General features: G+C 37.5%; 1 protein-coding gene across 1 annotated transcript in view; it reads left to right on the forward strand.

Annotated features, from left to right (window-relative positions):
- The window catches only part of NUP133 (nucleoporin 133), a 67,659-nt gene extending 45,300 nt beyond the window's left edge, over window positions 1–22,359 (forward strand). The window contains exons 16-26 of the mRNA XM_081570304.1: window positions 689–811; window positions 1,423–1,522; window positions 2,389–2,640; window positions 3,293–3,426; window positions 7,732–7,890; window positions 8,512–8,647; window positions 11,339–11,457; window positions 12,862–12,942; window positions 13,818–13,882; window positions 15,562–15,650; window positions 21,620–22,359. Coding sequence (XP_081426430.1) covers window positions 689–811; window positions 1,423–1,522; window positions 2,389–2,640; window positions 3,293–3,426; window positions 7,732–7,890; window positions 8,512–8,647; window positions 11,339–11,457; window positions 12,862–12,942; window positions 13,818–13,882; window positions 15,562–15,650; window positions 21,620–21,756 — 1,395 coding nt within the window. The 3' untranslated portion in view covers window positions 21,757–22,359. The remainder of the gene's footprint in view (window positions 1–688; window positions 812–1,422; window positions 1,523–2,388; window positions 2,641–3,292; window positions 3,427–7,731; window positions 7,891–8,511; window positions 8,648–11,338; window positions 11,458–12,861; window positions 12,943–13,817; window positions 13,883–15,561; window positions 15,651–21,619) is intronic.
- Window positions 22,360–23,374: the final 1,015 nt, after the last annotated feature.

Consider the following 23,374-nt stretch of genomic DNA (forward strand, 5'->3'; position numbering starts at 1 on the left):
TCACTATTTTAATCCATTGGTTCATTTGTTTAATTCATTAGTTTAGGGTCTTACATTGTAATGTGACATTATTATTATAGTACTATTTAAAGGTGGCATTGAGCCTTCATAACTCTAATAAATATTTCAGTTATTTGATATTTAAATAGAAAGTCTACCTGCTAACAATTCAGAATTTGCTTATTTATCAGACTGTTATTTGGGCTCGCTACCTTTTAAAAGTTAGGAGATTCTAGCTTTCCTTGGTTTTTAAATTTGTTGTTGTCACTGACTATCCCCCTGACTCGGAGAAGGCAATGGCACCCCACTCCAGTACTCTTGCCTGGAAAATCCCGTGGACGGAGGAGCCTGGTAGGCTACAGTCCATGGGGTCGCTAAGAGTCGGACAAGACTGAGCGACTTCACTTTCACTTTTCCCTTTCATGCACTGGAGAAGGAAACGGCAACCCACTCCAGTATTCTTGCCTGGAGAATCCCAGGGACGGCGGACCCTGATGGGCTGCCGTCTATGGGGTCGCACAGAGTTGGACACGACTGAAGCAACTTAGCAGCAGCAGCATCCCCCTGACTACTAAGCAGAGGATGTAACTTAGTGAGAAAAGCCTGCTTAGTCAATTCCAGGCAGTTGTGATTATCACCTGTCAGCATGATTCCTCTTACTAGTAGGTGCTGTCTCTCTCCTCCCCAGGTGTCCCAGGTAGATACCATCTGTGAATGTTTACTGGAGCACGAGGAGCAAGTCTTGAAGGACACGTCCATGGAATCAGTTGAATGGGCGGAGGTGGTGATCAATGTGAACAGTATTCTCAAGGTACGAATATATGAAGATTCTAGCAAATCAAAGCCCAGACCATGGACAGAGGAGAAAGTGGTTTCCACATTTCTACTCTGCATCACCAGCAATCCATAATGGGTTAGCCATTTGTTAATTCCAAAATGTTAGGAAAACATCAGTAATTTTATCAGTCAGTTAGCAGACATTTTGAGTGTGTGCTTTATGCATATTAAAAGTTTCTGTTTGGTAGAATAAACCTTTTATTTTGGAGAAGGTCATATATATCATTGTAAATATATTAATTTCATTGTAATTATCTAAATAATTGTCAGACACCACTTAGCAACTGAGCAACAACAAATAAGTTTCTATTTTTTAGTTACTCAAAAGCTCACTTAAAACGTTCCATTTAATTTTACCTCATGGACATTATAGTGATGATTTTCCTACTTTGGTTACCATAATTTTCTAAAATTGAAGTTAGATTATGGAGTAAAACAAATTTCAAATGCAGAAGCAATAAAAAAGTAATCCTACAGGCCTGTGCTGAGTAATTTTTTGTAATAATAGAACTTGATGTTTCAGATAATCTCAGAGATCCTGGGATCCCTCATTTCCTGCATGTGATAATACATTTCATTTTCCAGGACATGCTGCAAGCTGCTAGTCACTATCGACAAAATAGAAACTCCTTGTATAGAAGAGAAGAGCCAGTAGAAAAAGAACCTGAGTATATTCCATGGACAGGTGAGATTGCAAGCACTGATCCCAGTTTTCAGATTCATTAGCAGTTGATCAAATTATGTATTTTTTTTCTTTTTTTTCGCTTGCACTGGTTCTTTGTTGCACACAAGGACGCAAGGGCTTTTCTCTAGTTGTGGCTAGCAGGAGCTACTCTCCATTGGCATTTACTGGCTTCTGATTGTAGCGACTTGTCTTGTGAAGCACAGGCTCTAGGCGCACAAGCTTCAGTAGTTGCAGCATGTGGGCTTAGTAGTTGTGGCACATGGGCTGTTGCTCTGTGGCATGTGGAATCTTCCTAGACCAGAGATTGAACCTGTGTCCCTTGCATTAGTGAATTCTTAACCACTAGGATGTCCCAGAATATATTTCTAATGGTCTATTATTTTTGGAAGTCATATTATTCTCCTAGTACAAGTTTGTAAGTGAAATAAAAAATAACGTAAGTGCTATCTCCAAAATGAGCAGTTCTTATGAAAAATCACTTTATTCCCTTGAAATAATTTGCAGCTGTCTCTATAGCTTAATTTTTTAACTGATACTTGTGCATCTACTAGGTTTTAGTATGTATAGTTATTCATAGAAGCAGGCCCTGAAAGTAGTGACTATATTTTATGTTGATTTAACACACAGAAGTAAGTGGAGTAGCATTAAAGGAATTTAGAAGGAAGAAGAGTTAGGTTTACTTAACTTTGCTGAGGCCGTCTCCATAGAGAAGATGGTTTTGAGCAGTACATAGACAAGTGTCTACTGACCCCCTGTTTGATTTTTTTTTCCATCAAAGGTGACAGGATGTAATTTTTAGGCAATTGATCTTCCTTGTAGCCAGTGTGGAACCCTTACTTGTCCTATTATTTTGTGTGATTTCATAGCAACTAGCGGTCCTGCTGGCATCCGAACAGCAATAGTGCGCCAGCATAGGACTGTCCTGAAGATGGTTTATCCTCAAGCAGACAGCAACCTCCGAAACGTTCTAACAGAGCAGTTGGTAGCACTGATTGATGGCTTCCTGGATGGTTATGTTTCTCAGCTCAAGTCTGTGGACAAATGCAGCGATCAAGAAAGATATAGCAATCTGGAAATGGAATACCAACAGAAGAGATCAGATCTCTTATCTCCGCTTCGTAAGTGCATATTTAATAGTGAGGGCTGTGGGTCTTTGAGTCTACAGAACGAATGTAGGAGTCAGATCATTCAGGCATTGGTATTCAGTACAACATTGTTTCCCAGTTGTAGCTCAGAACTTAAGCAACACTTCATATTTATGGCTTTCTGTGTTCATCTGTTCGGCCTTATTGTCATTACTTACCTGGTAAAAGTATCCTAGACAATGCTGAAGATGATTTACAAAGGAATAAATTATCAGCGTGTGGAGACTGCTCTCAAAGAACTTGTTACCATCTGAGATCTTCATAGGAATAGCTAGACCACAGGGCAGAGCAGATAAGGGCCATTCGAGGGTGTGAATGGGTGCTAAGACTGCAGCAGAGGACACAGCCAGACTGTCATAGCCAAGATTCAGAGGAGGAGCTTGTCTTGCTACGTGAAGGAGGGGAATAGCATCTTAGGTGGGCAGTGATGAAGGAAGGGCTGAATATACATCTTTTAATGAGTTTATATGGATTATGAAACTAAATGCCAATAACTAGAAAGGTTTCCATTAATTACTTTTAGTATGTAATAGGAATAAAGGCAAAATTTCAAGGAATATTTTTTTTATTATGTATTAAGTTTTTGCTAACAGGATTTTTTTTCCATCTGTTCTCATTCCCACAGTCACACTAGGCCAGTATCCATGGGCTGCTTCATTGGCAGAAAAATACTGTGACTTTGATATCTTGGTACAAATGTGTGAGCAGACTGACAACCAGACCAGACTACAGCGCTACATGACCCAGTTTGCTGATCAGGTAATGAACACAGGGGTGTAGGCAGTGGATCCTGTAAGAAGGCTTTACCATTTCATGTCTTACTTAGGTTGTTGTTTTTTTTAATATGTGTAATTTTATTTATTTATTTATTTATTTATTTTCGACTGCCCTGGGTCTTCATTGCTGCCTGCAGGCTTTCTCCAGCTGCAGTCGGGGGAACTACTCTTGGCTGCAGCCTGTGGTGTTTCCTTGCAGTGGCTTCTCTTGTTGCAGAGCACAGACCCTAGGCGTGCGGGCTTCAGTAGTTGCAGGTTTTGGGCCCTAGAGCACAGGCTCAGTTGTGACGCTTGGGCTTAGTTGATTCATGGCAACTGGAATCTTCACAAATCAGGGATTGAATCCATATCCCTTGCATTGGCAGGCAGATTCTCATCCATAGTACCACCAGGGAACTTCTTACTTGGAGTTTTTGGACAACGATGCAGTCTTTTTGCAGTTTCAGTTCAGTTCAGTTCAGTCGCTCAGTCGTGTCCGACACTTTGCGACACCATGAATCGCAGCACGCCAGGCCTCCCTGTCCATCACCAACTCCCAGTGTTTACCCAAACTCATGTGCATCGAGTTGGTGATGCCATCCAACCATTTCATCCTCTGTTGTCCCCTTCTCCTCCTGCCCCCAGTCCTTCCCAGCTTTAGGGTCTTTTCCAATGAGTCAACTCTTTGCATGAGGTGGCCAAAGTATTGGAGTTTCAGCTTCAACATCAGTCCTTCCAATGAACACCCAAGACTGATCTCCTTTAGGATGGACTGGTTGGATCTCCTTGCAGTCCAACGGACTCTCAAGAGCCTTCTCCAACACCACAGTTCAAAAGCATCAATACTTCGGCACTCAGCTTTCTTCACCGTCCAACTCTCACATTCATACATGACCACTGGAAAAACCATAGCCTTAACTAGATGGACCTTTGTTGGCAAAGTAATGTCTCTGCTTTTAAATATGCTATCTAGATTGGTCATAACCTTCCTTCCAAGGAGTAAGCGTCTTTTAATTTCATGGCTGCAATCACCATCAGCAGTGATTTTGGAGCCCCAAAAAATAAAGTCTGCCACTGTTTCCACTGTTTCCCCATCTATTTGCCATGAAGTGATGGGACCATATGCCATGATCTTAGTTTTCTGAACGTTGAGCTTTAAGCCAACTTTTTCACTCCTCTTCCACTTTCATCAAGAGGCTCTTTAGTTCTTCTTCACTCTCTGCCATAAGGGTGGTGTCATCTGCATATCTGAGGTTATTGATATTTCTCCCGGCAATCTTGATTCCAGCTTGTGTTTCTTCCAGCCCAGTGTTTCTCATGATGTACTCTGCATATAAGTTAAATAAGCAGGGTGACAATATACAGCCTTGACGTACTCCTTTTCCTATTTGGAACCAGTCTGTTGTTCCATGTCCAGTTCTAACTGTTGCTTCCTGACCTGCATACAGGTTTCTCAAGAGACAGGTCAGATGGTCTGGTATTCCCATCTCTTTCAGAATTTTCCACAGTTTATTGTGATCCACACAGTCAAAGGCTTTGGCATAGTCAGTAAAGCAGAAATAGATGTTTTTCTGGAACTCTCTTGCTTTTTCAGTGATCCAGCGGATGTTGGCAATTTGATCTCTGGTTCCTCTGCCTTTTCTAAAACCAGCTTGAACATCTGGAAGTTCACGGTTCACGTATTGCTGAAGCCTGGCTTGGAGAATTTTGAGCATTACTTCACTAGCATGTGAGATGAGTGCAATTGTGCAGTAGTTTGAGCATTCTTTGGCATTGCCTTTCTTTGGGATTGGAATGAAAACTGACCTTTTCCAGTCCTGTGGCCACTGCTGAGTTTTCCAAATTGGCTGGCATATCGAGTGCAGCACTTTCACAGCATCATCTTTCAGGATTTGAAATAGCTCAACTGGAATTCCATCGCCTCCACTAGCTTTGTTCGTAGTGATGCTTTCTAAGGCCCACTTGACTTCACATTCCAGGATGTCTGGCTCTAGGTGAGTGATCACACCATCATGATTATCTGGGTCGTGAAGATCTTTTTTGTACAGTTCTTCTGTGTATTCTTGCTACCTCTTCTTAATATCTTCTGCTTCTGTTAGGTCCATACCATTTCTGTCCTTTATCGAGCCCATCTTTGCAAGAAATGTTCCCTTGGTATCTCTAATTTTCTTGAAGAGATCTCTAGTCTTTCCCATTCTGTTGTTTTCCTCTATTTCTTTGCATTGATCGTTGAGGAAGGCTTTCTTATCTCTCCTTGCTATTCTTTGGAACTCTGCATTCAGATGGGAATATCTTTCCTTTTCTCCTTTGCTTTTTGCTTCTCTTCTTTTCCCAACTATCTGTAAGCCCTCCTCAGACAGGCATTTTGCTTTTTTGCATTTCTTTTCCATGGGGATTTTCTTGATCCCTGTCTCCTGTACAATGTTACAAACCTCTGTCCATAGTTCATCAGGCACTCTGTCTATCAGATCTAGTCCCTTAATTCTACTTGTCACTTCCACTGTTTCCTGGATACTAATTTGTACATTATGTTTCTTTGTAAATTGTCAGACAATTTTTTATATATACATATTACAGAAGGATTCTTTGACCTTTGAAAAATATGTCAAGACTTTTATTTCTTTTTTTATATTTTCAAAGTACTTAGGTGTAGTAATATTGGTAGAGTTCCACAGTTTGAATGGAAGATCTTGGGAGCATAGGATGCTACTCTTAAGAGAACTCAGACTCCCATTTACCTAAGACTCTTGTTTTCCTTCTTTGACATCATGCTTCCTTTTTTTTTTTAATGCCTACTATTTTTTTTTTTAAGTTCCCATTATGACACTGTCTATGTAAATTTAAGTTGTTCCTTAAAGCTAGTTTATTTAGCCAGTTGATCTTTATGTAAAATCTGATTTTTTTTCTTACTATAAACATAGCATTGTATAAAATTCAGGAAACCACCATAAAGAAAAAAGATAAAAAATCATTCATAATTCTACCACCAGAGAGAACTCTTTTTTAAACATTTGGTTTATAGTCTTTTTAATCTATGAAGCATGTTTTATTAACTGCTTATATCACTTAATACATAACAGGCATTTGTCCATGTCATTGAATATCACACAACCACATTTTTAATGGTGTTATGGTATTTCATGGTATTTCATGGACTAGATATAACTTATTTGATCAGTACCTGATTTCTGGACCTGACTTATCTTGTATTTCATAATAGTGCTAAAGTAAGTACTTTGTGCTTATTGTAATTTTTATTCTTTTTAAGGATTCTTATTCTCTGTTGACATTTTCCATCCATTCTACTTTGTTTCTTTTACTTTTTTAAAAAAAATTTGTTTACTAGTTAAAGTCCTTTTGTGCTAATTCCAAAATGATCGTTCTTAAGTCTGCTTCTGTTATCTACATATTCATATTTTTCTGCTTCCTATATCTTACAATTTTTAAGTTATATTTTGGACTTTGTGTGTGTTAACCATAAAGATGGAAATCAACACTGGTTTTTTCCCCTGGAATGCAGATAAAATGAAAGGCAGATCACTCAATTCATCAAGAACAGAGGTAGGCCAGGGTTTGATTGCTGCTTCTGTTACATTCATTCATTCCAATGAATTAATTGGTTTCAAATGTCTAATGGGACTGGTTATTCCTTGCAGCATTCCCCCTTTTGTGGAAACATCTTGTAAGTAATGTGTGAGCCTGCAGGATACTTGTCTTCCTTTCCAGCCCAACCTCTTACTCTACTGCAGGACCCAGGAAATGTCCTGGAAGGGAAATTGCCTGGGCCTTTGGAGCCTTGCTAAATTCTGATTTATCATGCCAGCCACATGAATGCCTGGCACATAGTTCTACCCTGAAATCTTTCATCCTGGAAGGATAGAGTCTCAACAGTGTCCAGTAGACCTTCCTGGTAATGAGATCTTGTTCATATGTGCTGTCCAAAATGGGAGTCTACGGCCACATATGGCCTTTTGAGTACTTGAAATGTGACTGATGTCTCTGAGGAATTGATTTTTACATTTTAGATTAAGATTAAACAGCTACATGTGAGCAGTGACTACCATATTGGACAGAGCACATCTAGATTCTGGGTGACGTTGAGCAAGATCCCCATTCTGAATCTAAATATCCTCCTTTGTCAAATGAGGTCATTTGAGGACCCTACAATTAGGAACTTGATGTTTAAAAACAGGATTTCCATGCTGGAGTCTAAGACCTTTGGAAAAAACTTAATACTTTTTCATCAGAAATGTATTTTTTGAAACTGTATTACTAAATATTATTGGATTCTTGGCTTTGTTCTTTATAGAATTTTTCAGACTTTCTCTTCCGTTGGTATCTGGAGAAAGGAAAGCGAGGCAAATTATTATCTCAGCCCATTTCTCAGCATGGACAGTTGGCAAATTTTTTACAAGCTCATGAACATCTCAGCTGGTTACATGAAATTAACAGCCAAGAATTAGAAAAGGTAAGGATTCAGCTGTATGGATCAAATTTAGGCAATTTTTTATTTAGTTTTTGGCTAGGGTTTTTTTTTTTGTAGTTAAATATTACAGATTTTTTTTAAATGTGTATTTTTCTCTCACATAAAATTTGATAAAAGTATTTTTCACTTATGATGGTATTGCCATTACTTGTTATATCTCAGTTAAAAGAAATGGAGCCCATTGTAATTTGACTGTTTTTACAATAAAATAAAGCACAAAAACTTCAACACATAAATAGCAGTCATTGCTGTTTTTTTGTAATGAGTATTTTCTTATAATAGAAATGTTAAAATTATCAGTAAAAACATTACATAAATTCAAGTTTCTCCTTGACAAGATGTTGTAGTGAATATATAATTATTATAGAGCAAATGTTTTATACATGTCTCTTTTCCCAGTGATTAGTGTGAATGGCTGATATATTATTGTGTAATTATTCTCAGAGTATGCTGCTGATCTGTTTTAAGTTTTGCTAATAGTGACTTGATCTTTCATTGATACAGCTCGAGGGGGGAAACCAAGTTTGGGTTTTACTTAATCATTATTTTAACTTGAATTAATACCCAGAATTTTACCACAGTTTTCATATTTTGTTATTGTAGGCTCACGCAACACTTCTGGGTTTGGCAAATATGGAAACTCGTTACTTTGCGAAGAAAAAAACCCTTCTTGGCTTGAGTAAATTGGCTGCATTAGCTTCAGACTTTTCAGAAGATACACTGCAAGAAAAAATTGAAGGTAAAAGGCAGTATTTGAACAAGAAGATGTACAAGTCAGTCATGCTGTCAGTGTAATCTTAGAATGCATCCCTGTTATCAGTTAATGGGATCCTTTAGAAACAGGAGCCAACCGCTTTCTATTCAGTGTTCTTAGACAATTACTCATTTATATAATTAGGGTTCTCTTTTTATAGAAAAGTAATTTGTGCTTTAAATAAGAATTCCTAAAGAATAAATTCAAATGATTTGGACAGAGTACTCTGATTACACCCTTAGGGAATCATATGCTAAGAACAAACTGCTGTGCCAAGAAACATGATGTTTATTTAGTGGGTTTGCTGTAGGTGGTGGTAATTCTGAAGCTCTTGATTTCAGAATTCAAAAATTTCTGATGTCATAGTAGTGAAACTATTCTGTTTCACATTCTGTATATTGTAGACTGAGAAAATGATTGAGAATATTATTTTTGAGAACCAAAGGAAATGGAGGTATAAATATAGAAGGAAGGTGAGGAAGAACCCTATATAATTGCATTTGAATTGCATGTATCGCATGGAGTCATGGTTGTTTTCTAAATGTATTTCTTGGCTGTCCCCTGAAAAGTCCTAAGAGCAGTATCACCCCTGATAGCATGAATATACCTAATCCCATACTTTGAGGAGGTGTCTCAGCCATGTGGTTCAGGGTGAAGTATATGTAAATAGGGGTATTGGCTACAGGAGTAGTCTATCTGGGGTCTAGATTCACATTCCACTGCTGTCACTTTCTTCCTCCAAGGAGTAGATGCAGTGGAAGGAATCTGGACAGAAATTGGACCAATCTTATTTCACATGTTTTTTCCAACTGACTAGCTTTGCGACCCGGAAAGAAAGTGAAAGTGAAAGTTGCTCAGTTGTGTCGACTCTTTGCGACCCCATGACTATACAGTCCATGGAATTCTCCAGGCCAGAATACTGGAGTGGATAGCCGTTCCCTTCTCCAGGGGATCTTCCCAACCCAGGGATCGAACCCAGGTCTCCCGCATCGCGGGCAGATTCTTTACCAACTGAGCTATGAGGGAACCCCATAGTAGTGACCCAGGGTACACTACAAAATGGGTAGTTCTAACAATCAGAGACACTGGGTATTCCTTGAGAAAAATGTTTTACTTTTTGTAAAATTGAGTACTCAAATCATAGGATTAGCATTTAACTTTTATTATTGGAATTATTTTTCACTGTGGGAAGAAATTATTTTTCACTGTCTTTTATTTTTAAATGCTAATGGTGCCTGTTGTTCTAGAGAAGTGTGTATATGTTTTGCAAAGCTGGTTGGTAGCAGGGGGAGCCATATTTTAACCTGACCGTCAGAGAGAAAGCATGTTAATCAAAATATTAAAAAATTTTTTTTTAATTTATTTTTATTATTTTTGGCTGTGCTGGGTCTTTGTTGCTGATGCAAACTTCCTCTAGCTGCAGTGAGTGGGAGCTACTCTCTAACTGCGGTGCCCAGGCTCCTCATTATGGAAGCTTCTCTTGTTGTGGAGCACGGGCTCTAGGGTATGCAGGTTCTAGCAGTCGTGGTACACGGGCCCAGCTGCCCTGCAGCATGTGGACTCCTGGACCAAGGATCAAACCCATGTTCCCTGCATTAACAGGTGGACTCCCAACCATTGGACCACCAGGGAAGTCCCTAATAAAAATATTTTAACACGTGATTTTGCTTCTGGTTTTTCTGCTTATATCTGACTATTGTTTTGCATTTGATCGCTTCTTCTTAGCTTTTGCTTTCTTAGTACAATGAGAATATTTTTAGGCCTCACTAATTTCCTGCAGACTGTTATCACATTATGTCTAATTGAACGGAATAGATTTTTAAACGGTAACTTTATATTGGTTATATAAAAATTTCCTTATGGAAATTTGTATAGAAAAATAACAACAAGAAAATAATATAATAATATAATCCCACTACCCTAGAGATAACTACTGTTACTTTTTTCTGTATCCTTCCAGTCTGTTTTCTTAGGTATGGAAATTGCACAAAACATTCCGTTTAGTTTTTACAAATTGGGATCATGTGTAATGATGCCAGTATTTAAATGAGCATATCTGTGCTTTAGTCATTCCATTTTGCTGTAACTGCTGTTAGCAAACAATTCTCAGCCCTTTTTCCCTGCAACCCAGCTTGTTCTCATGGGTGAAGCCAGGTCGTGATGGTTTATGCAGACCCAAAGCCTGTCACCTCATCATATGGAGATAAATATCCACTGCTGGCTAATAGGATTGGTGCAGAGTCCTCTGGGTATTGTTCTCCTGGAAAGTTCTCATCACGTCCCTTAGTGAACAAGATTATATGAGACACTCTCTTAAAGTAAAAAGAAGTACTTTACAGAGTAACCTTAAAACAGACTGATACACTTCAGATTTGGGGGACTTATATTTCTGAAATTGCCATCTGCTCTACTGTCGCTTCGATCAGGTTTGTTTTCTTAGCTCTTCTCTCCCTTCCTGATATTTCTGGTTGCTGGGACAATCCATATGACTTGGATAAGACCATGAGTATTTGTAACATAGTTAGGAATCAAGAATAAGCAGAATTAATATCATTCTCAGATCGTTGAATAGTGATGGGATTACCTTCAGAGCTGTTCCTTTTTCTTTTTAAATTTATATTTGTTGATGACAGAGCAAAAGTGAATGTTCATACCTCTCCCTGTGTTGTCTTCTAGAAATGGCTGAGCAAGAGCGCTTTCTGCTGCACCAGGAGACGCTGCCTGAACAGCTGCTAGCTGAGAAACAGCTGAGTCTCAGTGCCATGCCTGTACTGACCGCGTCGCAACTCATTGGCGTATGTGCTTTTCACATCCGTACAACCGTCTTAGTCTCAGAACAACCTGTGTTTCCTTGGCCCCTTGATAACAGTTTCTCAGAGTAGTCATCTTTCCATTTCCTATTTTCCTGGTCACTATCCTCTGGAGTCAGGTGTCAAAGCTGCTTAGGAGCAGGATGCCAGTTAGCAGAAAGTGGAGGATCAGCCTCTGCCCCCAGTAGCTCTCTGTCTGTTCCTTAATATGCTTATCCAGGTGATCAGAAGAAATTACTTCCATTGTGCTTTTCTAGTACAAAACGATATGTACGAAGAGATATAGTTCAGATTCTTTAAAAAGAAAGATGATTTTAGGAACTGTATTTGCACAGCCTGTAAGTGCCATCCTCATCATTCCTTTGCAACATAGCAGGTTCCTGAGGACATAGCTAGATTAGGGGCTGCAGCCCAGAATAAGGCAGTATAATTGCGTACAGTTACAGCCTTAATTCTGCTTTCCTTTCAAGAAAGTATTTCAAATGTAAGAACAATGTCTTACAGTCACCTTGAGTTTACCCTAATTTTGTTACTAAGAAAGCAAGCAATTCAAAAACTTTGCTATTTTAGTCATTGTTAGCATTAATAACAGATTTCCTATTGAGCTCACATTGAGCTCACAGCAGCTTCTCCTGATAGAGCATATCTAATTTAAAAACCTGAGGAACTGTTGTCTATAAGACCATTGTTTTATATACTAGTAAGATGGAAAAAGTTTTACCAACTTTACTCTGATACATTATCAATTTTAATACTGCATTCCAATTTCAAAGATGTTGACATTGGGGAAGAAAGGTTCAGAAACAAATAAAATATTGTTTTCAAGTGTTGTAACACAATGACAACAAGTGGGTAGCTTTTTTTCTGAAATGGTTTGAATATTGTCTTTGCTGTTAAAGGATTTTATGCAGTATTTTAAAAAGAAGTGTTATTAATAGGACATTTATAACATGTTACAGGACATTTATGATTATATAGTTAGCTGTGATCTAACCAACCAGGGATAACCGTTGGTAACATATTGGTGTGTTTTCTTGTCTTTTAAGTAAACTATAGACCAACTGCATGCTTTCTCATCAGTCTCAATGTTTAAAAAACTATTGAATGAGAACATTTCAAAAGCATTATAGCCAACTTTAAAAATGCAAGAGCAATTTACTGATATTTTAAAGCTATATATGCACCAACTTATACAAGTTAATTACTGAATGAACATAGGTGTATTTTAAAAGACAGTTTGTTATGAGGTAGATGGAGTTTAATTTCCAAATGTGCCGCTGTTCTTTGCTATAAAGATACCTGTAAATGTGGTTAACTTCTCTGTAAATCTCTCTAGTCTTGTTTATAGGATGACTTAAATAACTCTCCCTTTGTTTTAACTTGCTACAGCTGTATATCTGTGAAGAAAACAGAAGAGCTAATGAGTATGATTTCAAAAAGGCTTTGGACTTGCTGGAATATATTGATGAGGTATGTAAAGTCACTTGATAATCTCAGGTAAGGATCACAATTTGTGTATAGTTTTCTGAAGAACTCAGTACATCTTGAAAATGTCTTAATTTTAAAAGACTACCTGGTTCAGCTACCTGTAACTCTTGGAGTACATAAAAGTCTTTAGAAAAGCTGTCAAAAGAGCTCACCTCCTGATAATTCTCACACATTTCCAGGTATCTTTTTTGCTGCAAAAATAAAAACTGCTTTTCAAGGTCCTGACATATTTTTTCTCTTTTATTTAATAAGTATTGTTAGTTTCCCAAACTGATAGGCTGCTTTGTCAATTTATTCTTCATAGTACTCACCTGAAGAGAAGCTATTTCTCAGCCTGCATTGAAAAAAAAGATTGTAATGATAATTTTGTAGGGTAAATACTCAGCCCTGCAACTGAGAGTAGTTTGGTAGATTATAAAGACATAATATGTTGATTTTTATGTTACTCTGTTTAAAATCTTGACTCTCTCGTGCTTCCTGATAAAATCAGGTTATCTCAGAATAATCGGAAACAATTTCACATAAAATTATTGATAGTCTTACTCTCCTGAGTCAACTTTAATGTCTTACAAAAAGGGAAATTTGCCAGGTTCCTCTGTCCATGGAATTCTTTAGGCAAGAATAGTGGAGTGAGTAGCCATTCTCTTCTCCCAGGGATCTTCCTGACCCAGGAATCAAACTGGGGTCTCCTGAATTGCAGGCAGTTCTTCACCAGCTGAGCTACCAGGAAAACTCTTAAAATTATAAAGTAAATCTTAATAATATTTATATAGTATTAGGAGCTGACATAACTAAAATTGAAGCATGTATTTTTTAAAATCAGGACTTAATAAGGATTTTTTTGTTTTGCTGTGAAGGAGGAAGATGTAAATATAAATGATCTAAAACTGGAAATCCTTTGCAAAGCTCTTCAGAGAGATAAGTAAGTTCCCATAGTATGAATCTAAGACATGATTTTAGGAAAGGACTCTTTAGGAAGATTATGATACCATGCATCAAATCATTTTGTAACCTAATTATATTATAACATATATTATGAAAATGTTAAGTTTCATTAACAATCCTAATTTTTTTGGTTCAGTAACTAAGGAATTGCTTAAGGATTTAGGACCACTGGAGTAATGATTCTCTACTTTTGATTTTAAATTTTGCACTGTCAATTTGCACAGAAATATATATGTTCCTTATTTTCTCAGAAGTTGGGCTAGTTCTTCATAGGAAGACTTAAGGCTACTTTTTTTTTTTTTAGTAAGAGATTAGTACAGTTAAATCAATATTGTCTTCTAAGTTACTGAGACCTCTTTTTCATTGTAATCTCCCTGCAGAGAAGGACTTCTGTCCACTGGAATGGTGGTGTTAAGATTCATTGGCAAAAAAAAAAAAAAGATTCATTGGCAAAGAGAGACTGAGAATAGTTGTAGAGATGGATTTTTCCCAGGGAAAGAATTTTTTTAAAAATTTTGGCCACACTGCACAGGATATAGCATCTTAGTTCCCCAAGCAGGACTCGAACCCATACTCTCTGCAGTGAAAGTGTGGAATTTTAACTACTGGACTGCCAGAGGAAGTCCATACTTTTTTAAAAAAAATTTGGGGCCCAGAAAAGAATTTTAAAGAAAGCATGACTTGAGTGCTAAAGGCCTTCTCTACTCAATTTTCCTTTTTCCTGTGGCTTTGAGAAATTGTAGTGGAACTATTTTTACTAAAGCATTTCTTCCTGTGATCACTCATAGATAGTTTAAATTGTTGTCAGATATGGTCTTGGAGGTCATCCTCTGAAGCATCTAGCTCTGCCTGTTGGATTCTCTTTCCCAGTTGTAAAAAGCATACTGTGTCATTTGACTGGAATTCCTTGTCTTGGGTTCAAAGTATGAGGGATGTAGCCTTTGATTACTACAGAGCATGGTTCTGTGGGTTTGTATTTCAGTAGCAGATAATCTCAACCAGGTAAAGAAAATTTAGGTTACATCAGACACTGGTTGCCATTTTATAAAAAACAGAATATATTATAATATATTTAAATTATGTTTAAACTATTGCCTGTGCTCTGAAAGGTCATACTTTGGGGTCCTTACTAGGTTTGTTAGTTACTTACAAAATTTTCTTGGGAAAAATACCTTACTACTTGATTTGGACATTAAATACGTGCTACCTGGCTGTAGCATCTTATATCTAATATAGAGACTCTGGGTATATCTAGAGACTTGGAGTATATCTAATTTGAAGCTCCTTTATTTAAGTAATTTTCAATAGTGTCACAAAATTCAAGATTCTTTACCCCCTGTTGTTGCTGTTGTTGTTTAGTCGCTAAATTGTGTCAGACTCTTTTGCAACCCCATGGACTGTAGCTCACCAAGCTCCTCTGTCCATGGGATTTCCCAGGCAAGAATACTGGAGTGGGTTGCCATTTCCTTCTCCAGGGCATCTTACCAACCCAGGGACTGAACTAAAGTATCCTTCACTGGAGGCAGATTCTTTACCTCTAAGCCACCAGGGAAGCCCACTGCAAATATCAAAACAAATCCGCAACAGCAAACAAGTCATTTATTTCAGATTATGGCCATGGTTTCATTTTCTTCTCACAGTGGTTTTGTTTTCTAGCTGGTCCAGTTCGGATGGTAAAGACGATCCAATTGAAGTATCTAAAGACAGTATATTTGTGAAAATCTTACAGAAGCTTTTAAAAGATGGTAAGTGGTTGGTTAATATTGGAAATTACAGTGTCACTCCTTGGTTTGAAGTCTTAGAATAATGGAGATTTGCCCAGGTATCAAATATGGTTTGAAGTCTTAGAATAATGGAGATTTGCCCAGGTATCAAATACCAGAAAGTTAAAATTAAATGGTATTGTACTTGGATTTGTTTAAAATAAAGGAAGGGAGCTGTGTCATGGTGGAATTGCCATCTGCTTGGCCAGTTAACTCTTGTGAAGGTTGAAATCTGAAATGCAATTTTTTTTGGTGTGTCCCACACTAAACTGGCCATACCATGCTTGAGAACAAACCACAAAATGTTCTACAAATTCATTTTGGATATTAAAATTAGTTTTAACAGCAAAATAAAAGGAAACAAGAGAGTATGTTTTGTATATGTTTTGTACCTGAGACAGAGAACAAACTTCTATTTCCTGATCAAGATACAAATAAGTAAAGAGGCTTTTATGGTTAAATGTTTGTTATGAAGGGAGATGAAGTAGAGGACACTTAACTTTTACTTCCTTTCATATAACTAATATATGGAGAATGTTAGACTAGAGGTGAGAGATTTTGTGCATTTTATACATGAAGACAAGTATAGCTCATTTATTATAGAATTATTAAAACAGATGATGTTAAATCCGGGCAATGTGCAAAATAGGCTAACCTAGTATTTAACCAATCTTTTAAGATATAAGGACACTCTCTTTAAAACCACCTGGAAAAAAGTACACAATGATAGAAACTATTGTAAACTCAGCAGCTCTTCTAGATGGATGTGAATTTTATTCACGATGCTGACATTTACATACAGTTGGAAATGTTCCATACCTACGTCTGCAGGACACATTATTTGATCTGTATAAGACATGCCCAGCCCAGTGCCCGGTACACAGTAGTCACTCATTAAACTTTTGTTCTTTGAAAGGCTAGAATTATTTTACAGATTCACATTCGCAGTTCATCTGTAGTAGATTCCACTCTGTGGTCCTCTGCTTGAGAATCCCAGGTTTAACTGAAATGTCAAGGGCCTCAGAGGAGAACCATGGAGCTCACCACACCAGCCAACATGTGAGTGAGGTGAAGGAGCAGCGAACTTGGTGCTTACATGCCACAGATTTCACTCTGGATAGAACTATTGACCTCAGTACTGACCTGGAGGTTTATTTATGAAAAATAGACTCTTGACTACCCCACATTGACAGTAGGTTTAATGAACATTTTTATTTTCAAAGATGAATAAATAACACAAAGGCAGGTAAGCCATTTCATTGTCAAAAAATAAAAATTTTAAAATGAATAATGGAGATAACAAAAGAAAATATCTTTTGCTTAAAAATACTTGAAATTCAGACAGTTAAAATATATCTCTTGGCTTTCTCTTTTCTATATTTGGAATTGAAGAAATAACTATATATGGTTGATTTCTTTGTGCTGTTGAAGAGATTCATTTGGTCCAAATCTGATGCTTTCCATGAAGTTAGTTCTTGTAAAGGTGCCACTGAACCGAATTGTGGCTAATTAAGTATATAGTACTATTTAAAGTTCACCTTGCAGTTTTTGCTATCTTTAGATTATATATCGTAGATGGAAAATGAATATAAACCCGTAATTTTACAAAAACGATTATTAAGTTTTGACCAAAGGACAAAAACAAGTGTAAACTATTATATGTATTATATAATGATATAATATATATTAATAATATATATATTTATAATGTTATATATATATATAAAACAATACCAAGCCGAAGACATTTATCTTTGGAATCTTTTTAATAATACGACTTCCATATTGTTTACACTTATAAGAGTAAATGTTTTTAAAGGGCAGATTCTGAAGGTAGATATAGATAGCTTCCATTATATTTCATAGACTTGGGCAGCCTAACAATTACTTCAGCTTGTGGGATGAATTTAGCCTGTGGATATATTTAAGTTACCCACCTGGAGCTTTTCAGTTTTTATTTAATTTTTTTTAATATTTATATGCTTCCTTAATATGCTTTTCAGTTTTAAAGTATATTATAATGAGTGAAGTCGCTCAGTCGTGTCCAACTCTTTGCAAACCCACGGACCCTGCCAGGCTGCTCCGTCCATGGGATTTTCCAGGCAAGAGTACTGGAGTAGGTTGCCATAGAGAAAAAAAAAATATATGTCATTGTATGGAATTTAACATTTTTCCTAATTAGTCTCTGGCATTTAATAATTGAGAAGAGCTCTTACAAAAGTCTTGTGTTCTGTGAGAGAACAGAAAGAGAAATTAAGGAAACAGTTCCATTCACCATTGCAATGAAAAGAATAAAATACTTAGGAATAAATCTACCTAAAGAAACAAAAGACCTATATATAGAAAACTATAAAACACTGAGGAAAGAAATCAAAGATGACACAAATAGATGGAAAAATATACCATGTTAATCAATTGGAAGAATCAATATAGTGAAAATTAGTATACTACCCAAAGCAATCTATAGATTCAATGCAATCCCTATCAAGCTACCAACGGTTATTTTTCACAGAACTAGAACAAATAATTTCACAATTTTTTATAGAAATACAAAAAACCTCAAATAGCCAAAGCAGTCTTGAGAAAAGAATGGAACTGGAGGAATCAACCTGCCTGACTTCAGGCTATACAAAGCCGCAGTCATCAAGACAGTATGGTACTGGCGCAAGGACAGAAATATAGATCAATGGAACAAAATAGAAAGCCCAGCGATAAAACCACTCACCTATTGACACCTTATCTTCGACAAAGGAGGCAAGAGTATACAATGGAGAAAAGACAATCTCTTTAACAAGTGGTGCTGGGAAAACTGGTCAACCACTTGTAAAAGAATGAAACTAGAACACTTTCTAACACCATACACAAAAATAAACTCAAAATGGATTAAAGATCTAACCATAAGACCAGAAACTATAAAACTCCTAGAGGAAAACATAGGCAAAACACTTTCTGACATAAATCACAGCAGGATCCTCTATGACCCACCTCCCAGAATATTGGAATTAAAAGCAAAAATAAACAAATGGGACCTCATTAAGCTTGAAAGCTTTTGCACAACGAAGGAAACTATAAGCAAGGTGAAAAGACAGCCTTCAAGAATGGGAGAAAATAATAGCAAATGAAGCAACGGACAGAAAATTAATCTCAAAAATATATAAGCAATTCCTGCAGCTCAATTCCAGAAAAATAAACAACCCAATCAAAAAACGGGCCAAAGAACTAAACAGACATTTCTCCAAAGAAGACATACAGGTGGCTAACAAACACATGAAAAGATGCTCAACATCACTCATTATCAGAGAAATACAAATCAAAACCACAATGAGGTACCATCTCACACCAGTCAGAATGGCTGCTATCCAGAAGTCTACAAACAATAAATGCTGGAGAGGGTGTGGAGAAAAGGGAACCCTCTTACACTTTTGGTGAGAATGCAAACTAGTACAGCCACTATGGAGAGCAGTGTGGAGATTCCTTAAAAAAACTGAAAATATAACTGCCATATGACCCAGCAATCCCACTGCTGGGCATACACACCGAGGAAACCAGAATTGAAAGAGACACGCGTACCCCAGTGTTCATCGCAGCACTGTTTATAATAGCCAGGACATGGAAGCAACCTAGATGCCCATCAGCAGACGAGTGGATAAGGAAGCTGTGGTACATATACACCATGGAATATTACTCAGCCATTAAAAAGAATGCATTTGAATCAGTTCTGATGAGGTGGATGAAACTGGAGCCTATTACACAGAGTGAAGTAAGTCAGAAACAAAAACACCAATACAGTATATTAATGCATATATATGAAATTTAGAAAGATCGTTACAATGACCCTATTGCGAGGCAGCAAAAGAGACACAGATGTAAAGAGCAGACTTTTGGACTCTGTGGGAGAAGGCAAGGGTGGGATGATTTGAGAGAATAGCATTGAAACATGTATATTATCATATGTGAAATCGTCAGTCCAGGTTCGATGCATGAGACAGGGTGCTCAGGGCTGGTGCACTAGGATGACCCTGAGGGATGGGATGGGGAGGGGGGTTCAGGATGGGGAACACATGCAAACCCATGGCTGATTTATGTCAGTGTATGGCAAAAACCACTACAATATTGTCAAGTAATTAGCCTCCAATTAAAATAAATAAATTTTTTAAAATGTCTTGTTTTCTGACTTCTCTTAAAAATCGAAAGATTTGCTACACTGCTGCTGCTGCTGCTGCTAAGTCACTTCATTGCTACACTAGACTGAAATATTAATCTGGTGGCCATCACCTAGAGCCAGTGAACACGTCCCACTTAGAATTGGGTCCTAAGTTTTTAAGAGAATTGATCTTTAGGAAATTGATAATTTCACAAGTGTAATACTGTTTCACAGAGAAAAAGTCTTTGTTGAAAGTGTGTTGATTGTAATGAATGATATTTAAATATTGCAGATTAAGTCTCATAACATTTATTATAAGATTTTTATTGTATAATAATTAAGTACCAAAAATGGTGCTAGGCACTTAGATGATGTTAAAAATAAACAGTATTTGATTTTGAGAAGCTTGTGATAATGTGACAGGTTATAAAATGTTACCTTATTAATTTAAAATGTTTCTTCCAGTTTTCTTTATTTATCAAATGAGAAAATTGTACATGCTGTTCTGTAACTACACAGATGCTTATTGGCTTTCCAGCTCCATAGAGGACTGACAAAGGCCTGTTTCCCCCCTTCTAGTCTCAGAGACGGAGAAGGCAATGGCACCCCACTCCAGTACTCTTGCCTGGAAAATCCCATGGACGGAGCAGCCTGGTAGGCTACAGTCCATGGGGTCGCTGAGAGTCGGACACGACTGAGCGACTTCACTTTCACTTTTCCCTTTCATGCACTGGAGAAGGAAATGGCAACCCACTCCAGTATTCTTGCCTGGAGAATCCCAGGGATGGTGGAGCCTGGTGGGCTGCCGTCTATGGGGTCGCACAGAGTCGGACACGACTGAAGCGACTTAGCAGCAGCAGCAGTCTCAGAGAGAAGCTGCCAGTATGTTAGGAGATACTGCAGATAGCTTTCATGGCAGTGTTCTACTAAATTATTTCCTGAATAGGAGAATATAGAATTGTTGGAAATACTTGTTTTCTTTTTTTTTTAATTTTTAAAGAATTTTATATGTCTTTTCAAAAATAAACTTGAAATACAAAAGAAAGTTGATCAAAGTCAAGGAAAATATATATTACCAAAGTTGACTCTGGAAATTAATTAAAAAAAAAATTAAGCAAACCAATCACCCTAGGAAAAAAACATTAAAAACCGATTCTCAAATAAGCACCTCTGCAGTCAGGCATTTCTGGAGTGTGGGGAGACCACCCATCCAGGTGAAACAGTGGGTCTTTGATCTGGGGGACAGATAAATGTCTGAAAGTCTTTTAAGAAGATATAGTATAACTTTGTCTTCCTTTATAACTCAGGATTCCTGTCTTGCAAATTTTACAACTGGTTTATAAGCAATCTTTCACTGATACCTTCTACTTCTTTTACTGTATAGCTGCTTAGAATGCTGTTTGCTTGGTCTTGAAATACTTGTTTTCAAGTGATTATTAACTTAAAACTTCCACACTGAAGGAATGGCTTAAGCTATGGAGAAAAATGAAAATATTGCAGATTGTTTTAAAGACTTTAAATGGAGTGGCTGTTTTGATGGCTCTTTTGACCATTAGAGTCAAACATGTAGCCCAAATATGTAGAACAGTCATGTAGCCCCTACTAAGTAAAGAATGTCATATTGTCAGGCCTGTGAGTATGCTTGGCAGATGGAAGGAATTTAGAACAGAGTATTTTCCAATAGCAGAGTGATGTTATATTTTAAATAGAAGCACAGGTGTTTCTATCATCCGTCATCTTAATTCATTTGAGAATTATGTAAAAATTAAAAAAAACAAAAAACAACTTTCTGTGTTTGTATTTTTAGGCATTCAGCTCAGTGAGTACCTACCTGAGGTGAAGGAGCTGCTGCAGGCTGACCAGCTGGGAAGTTTGAAGTCCAACCCTTACTTTGAGTTTGTTTTGAAAGCCAATTATGAATACTATGTCCAGGGACAAATGTGACTTTTTCTAAACATGATTGTTTTTTCTGCAAATTTATATAAGTGTGTCCTTATAAAAACTTTAGACCTTAAACATCTGGAAGTTTGTACAGTTTTATAACATATATTTCTAAGTTTTTATACTTTATTTGTAAGCTACTACAAAATAGTTGTATGACTGTAGTTTTGGTTTTCAGTTACATGATATTGTTTTTTCTTCCTCCTTTCCATCGAAGTTTATCAGTTGTTTTCATACCTACTACCGTTCTTTTTTATCTCTATCCAGGGTCCTGGTTCCAGCTACTTGTATGCAAAGACCACTTCTAGGCTTTAGCTTCTATAACTCTAAAAACAGCAAGATTGCACTAAGTCGTCTCTGAAATTGCTGTGACTCTTAGATGTTATGTACTAGAAAGTGTCTGAAATATTTGTTTTGATTTTGATTAGGGCTGGGAGCAGAATATCTAGTGGGATAAGTGTCACAATTTGCTAACTTATGAAACAGACAAAACAAAGTGGGGCAATTCAGTGTGAGCTTGATAACTGTTTACTTCATTGGGGAAAATGTCAAATTTTTCTACATAAATAATAGAGTATTAATAAAAGTATTTTGGTGAATAAAGCATATTTACGTGGCCTTCTAGTATTCTTGCCTGGGAAAATCCCATGGACAGAGGAGCCTGGCGGGCTACAGTCCATAAGGTCGCAAAGCGTCCAACACGGCTTAGCAGTGAAACCACCACCACCACAACCTATTCAGTCAGCTTTATGCATTTCAGAATGATTTACACTGAATTCCAGCTTCACCTCAGTCTGTCTAGCTAATGTAAGGTGTGAAACCTTGATAGGTTTTCTTAATATGGCAACTGATTTAACTGAAAAGTAGTTGTTCTCGAAGCTTCTTTGTCCTGGCCAATGTCATCGTGCAGTTTTTATCTGTCTTTAAATAAAGACGGAGTTGCTGGCATATTCAGACTTTGGCCCAGTTGAATACTCACTAAACAACTTGCTCCAGCTGCCGAAAAGGTCAGGAGTTAAATGTGGTGAAGAGAGTCTGGTTCCTGGCTTTGCAGAGCTCAGCCCTCATGCAGCTCCACCGCAGGCTGCAGATGCTGCCTCTGAGCTGCTCACAGTGGTAACCAAAGGGGAGGAAGGGACCTCCTAGCCTCTGCCTGCATTGCCGTGGCAGGGCAGCCTGAGGTCAGGGTGAGGAGTGTCCTAAGGCCTCTAGGGGAGTTAGGGAGAAAGAGTTGTCAGATGGCATAGGAAATCACTGGATTCTTATGTTAAAGGATGATGGTTTTAGAGGGACTTAGTTCTTACCCATAAGACCCTGTCATGTGACACTGTGCTCTGGGGATACAGGACCGTGGCATCTTCTTGAGTGCCACAAACCCAGTTATCCCCATGTGAGGAGAGTCAGTGACGGTGACCCTGGCCCGCTGACCACAAGGTTGTAAAGTGCTGGTCTCACAGCATGATGGCTAATTGTCTCATTTTGAGAGAAAAAGGCTCTGCTACCCTCTGTCTGTTAGGGGTGGCCATAGCTCTAAGATGGTTGGGGCTTTTAAAAAAGAAGCATTTTAACAGTAATAGCGTAATTAAAGCCTAAAGATATTGAGTAATTTTTTTCTTCTAAA

The sequence above is a fragment of the Giraffa tippelskirchi genome, chromosome 2, assembly GCF_054371585.1.
Source record: "Giraffa tippelskirchi isolate mGirTip1 chromosome 2, T2T-mGirTip1v1.2.pri, whole genome shotgun sequence".
NCBI classification, from domain to species: Eukaryota; Metazoa; Chordata; class Mammalia; order Artiodactyla; family Giraffidae; genus Giraffa; species Giraffa tippelskirchi.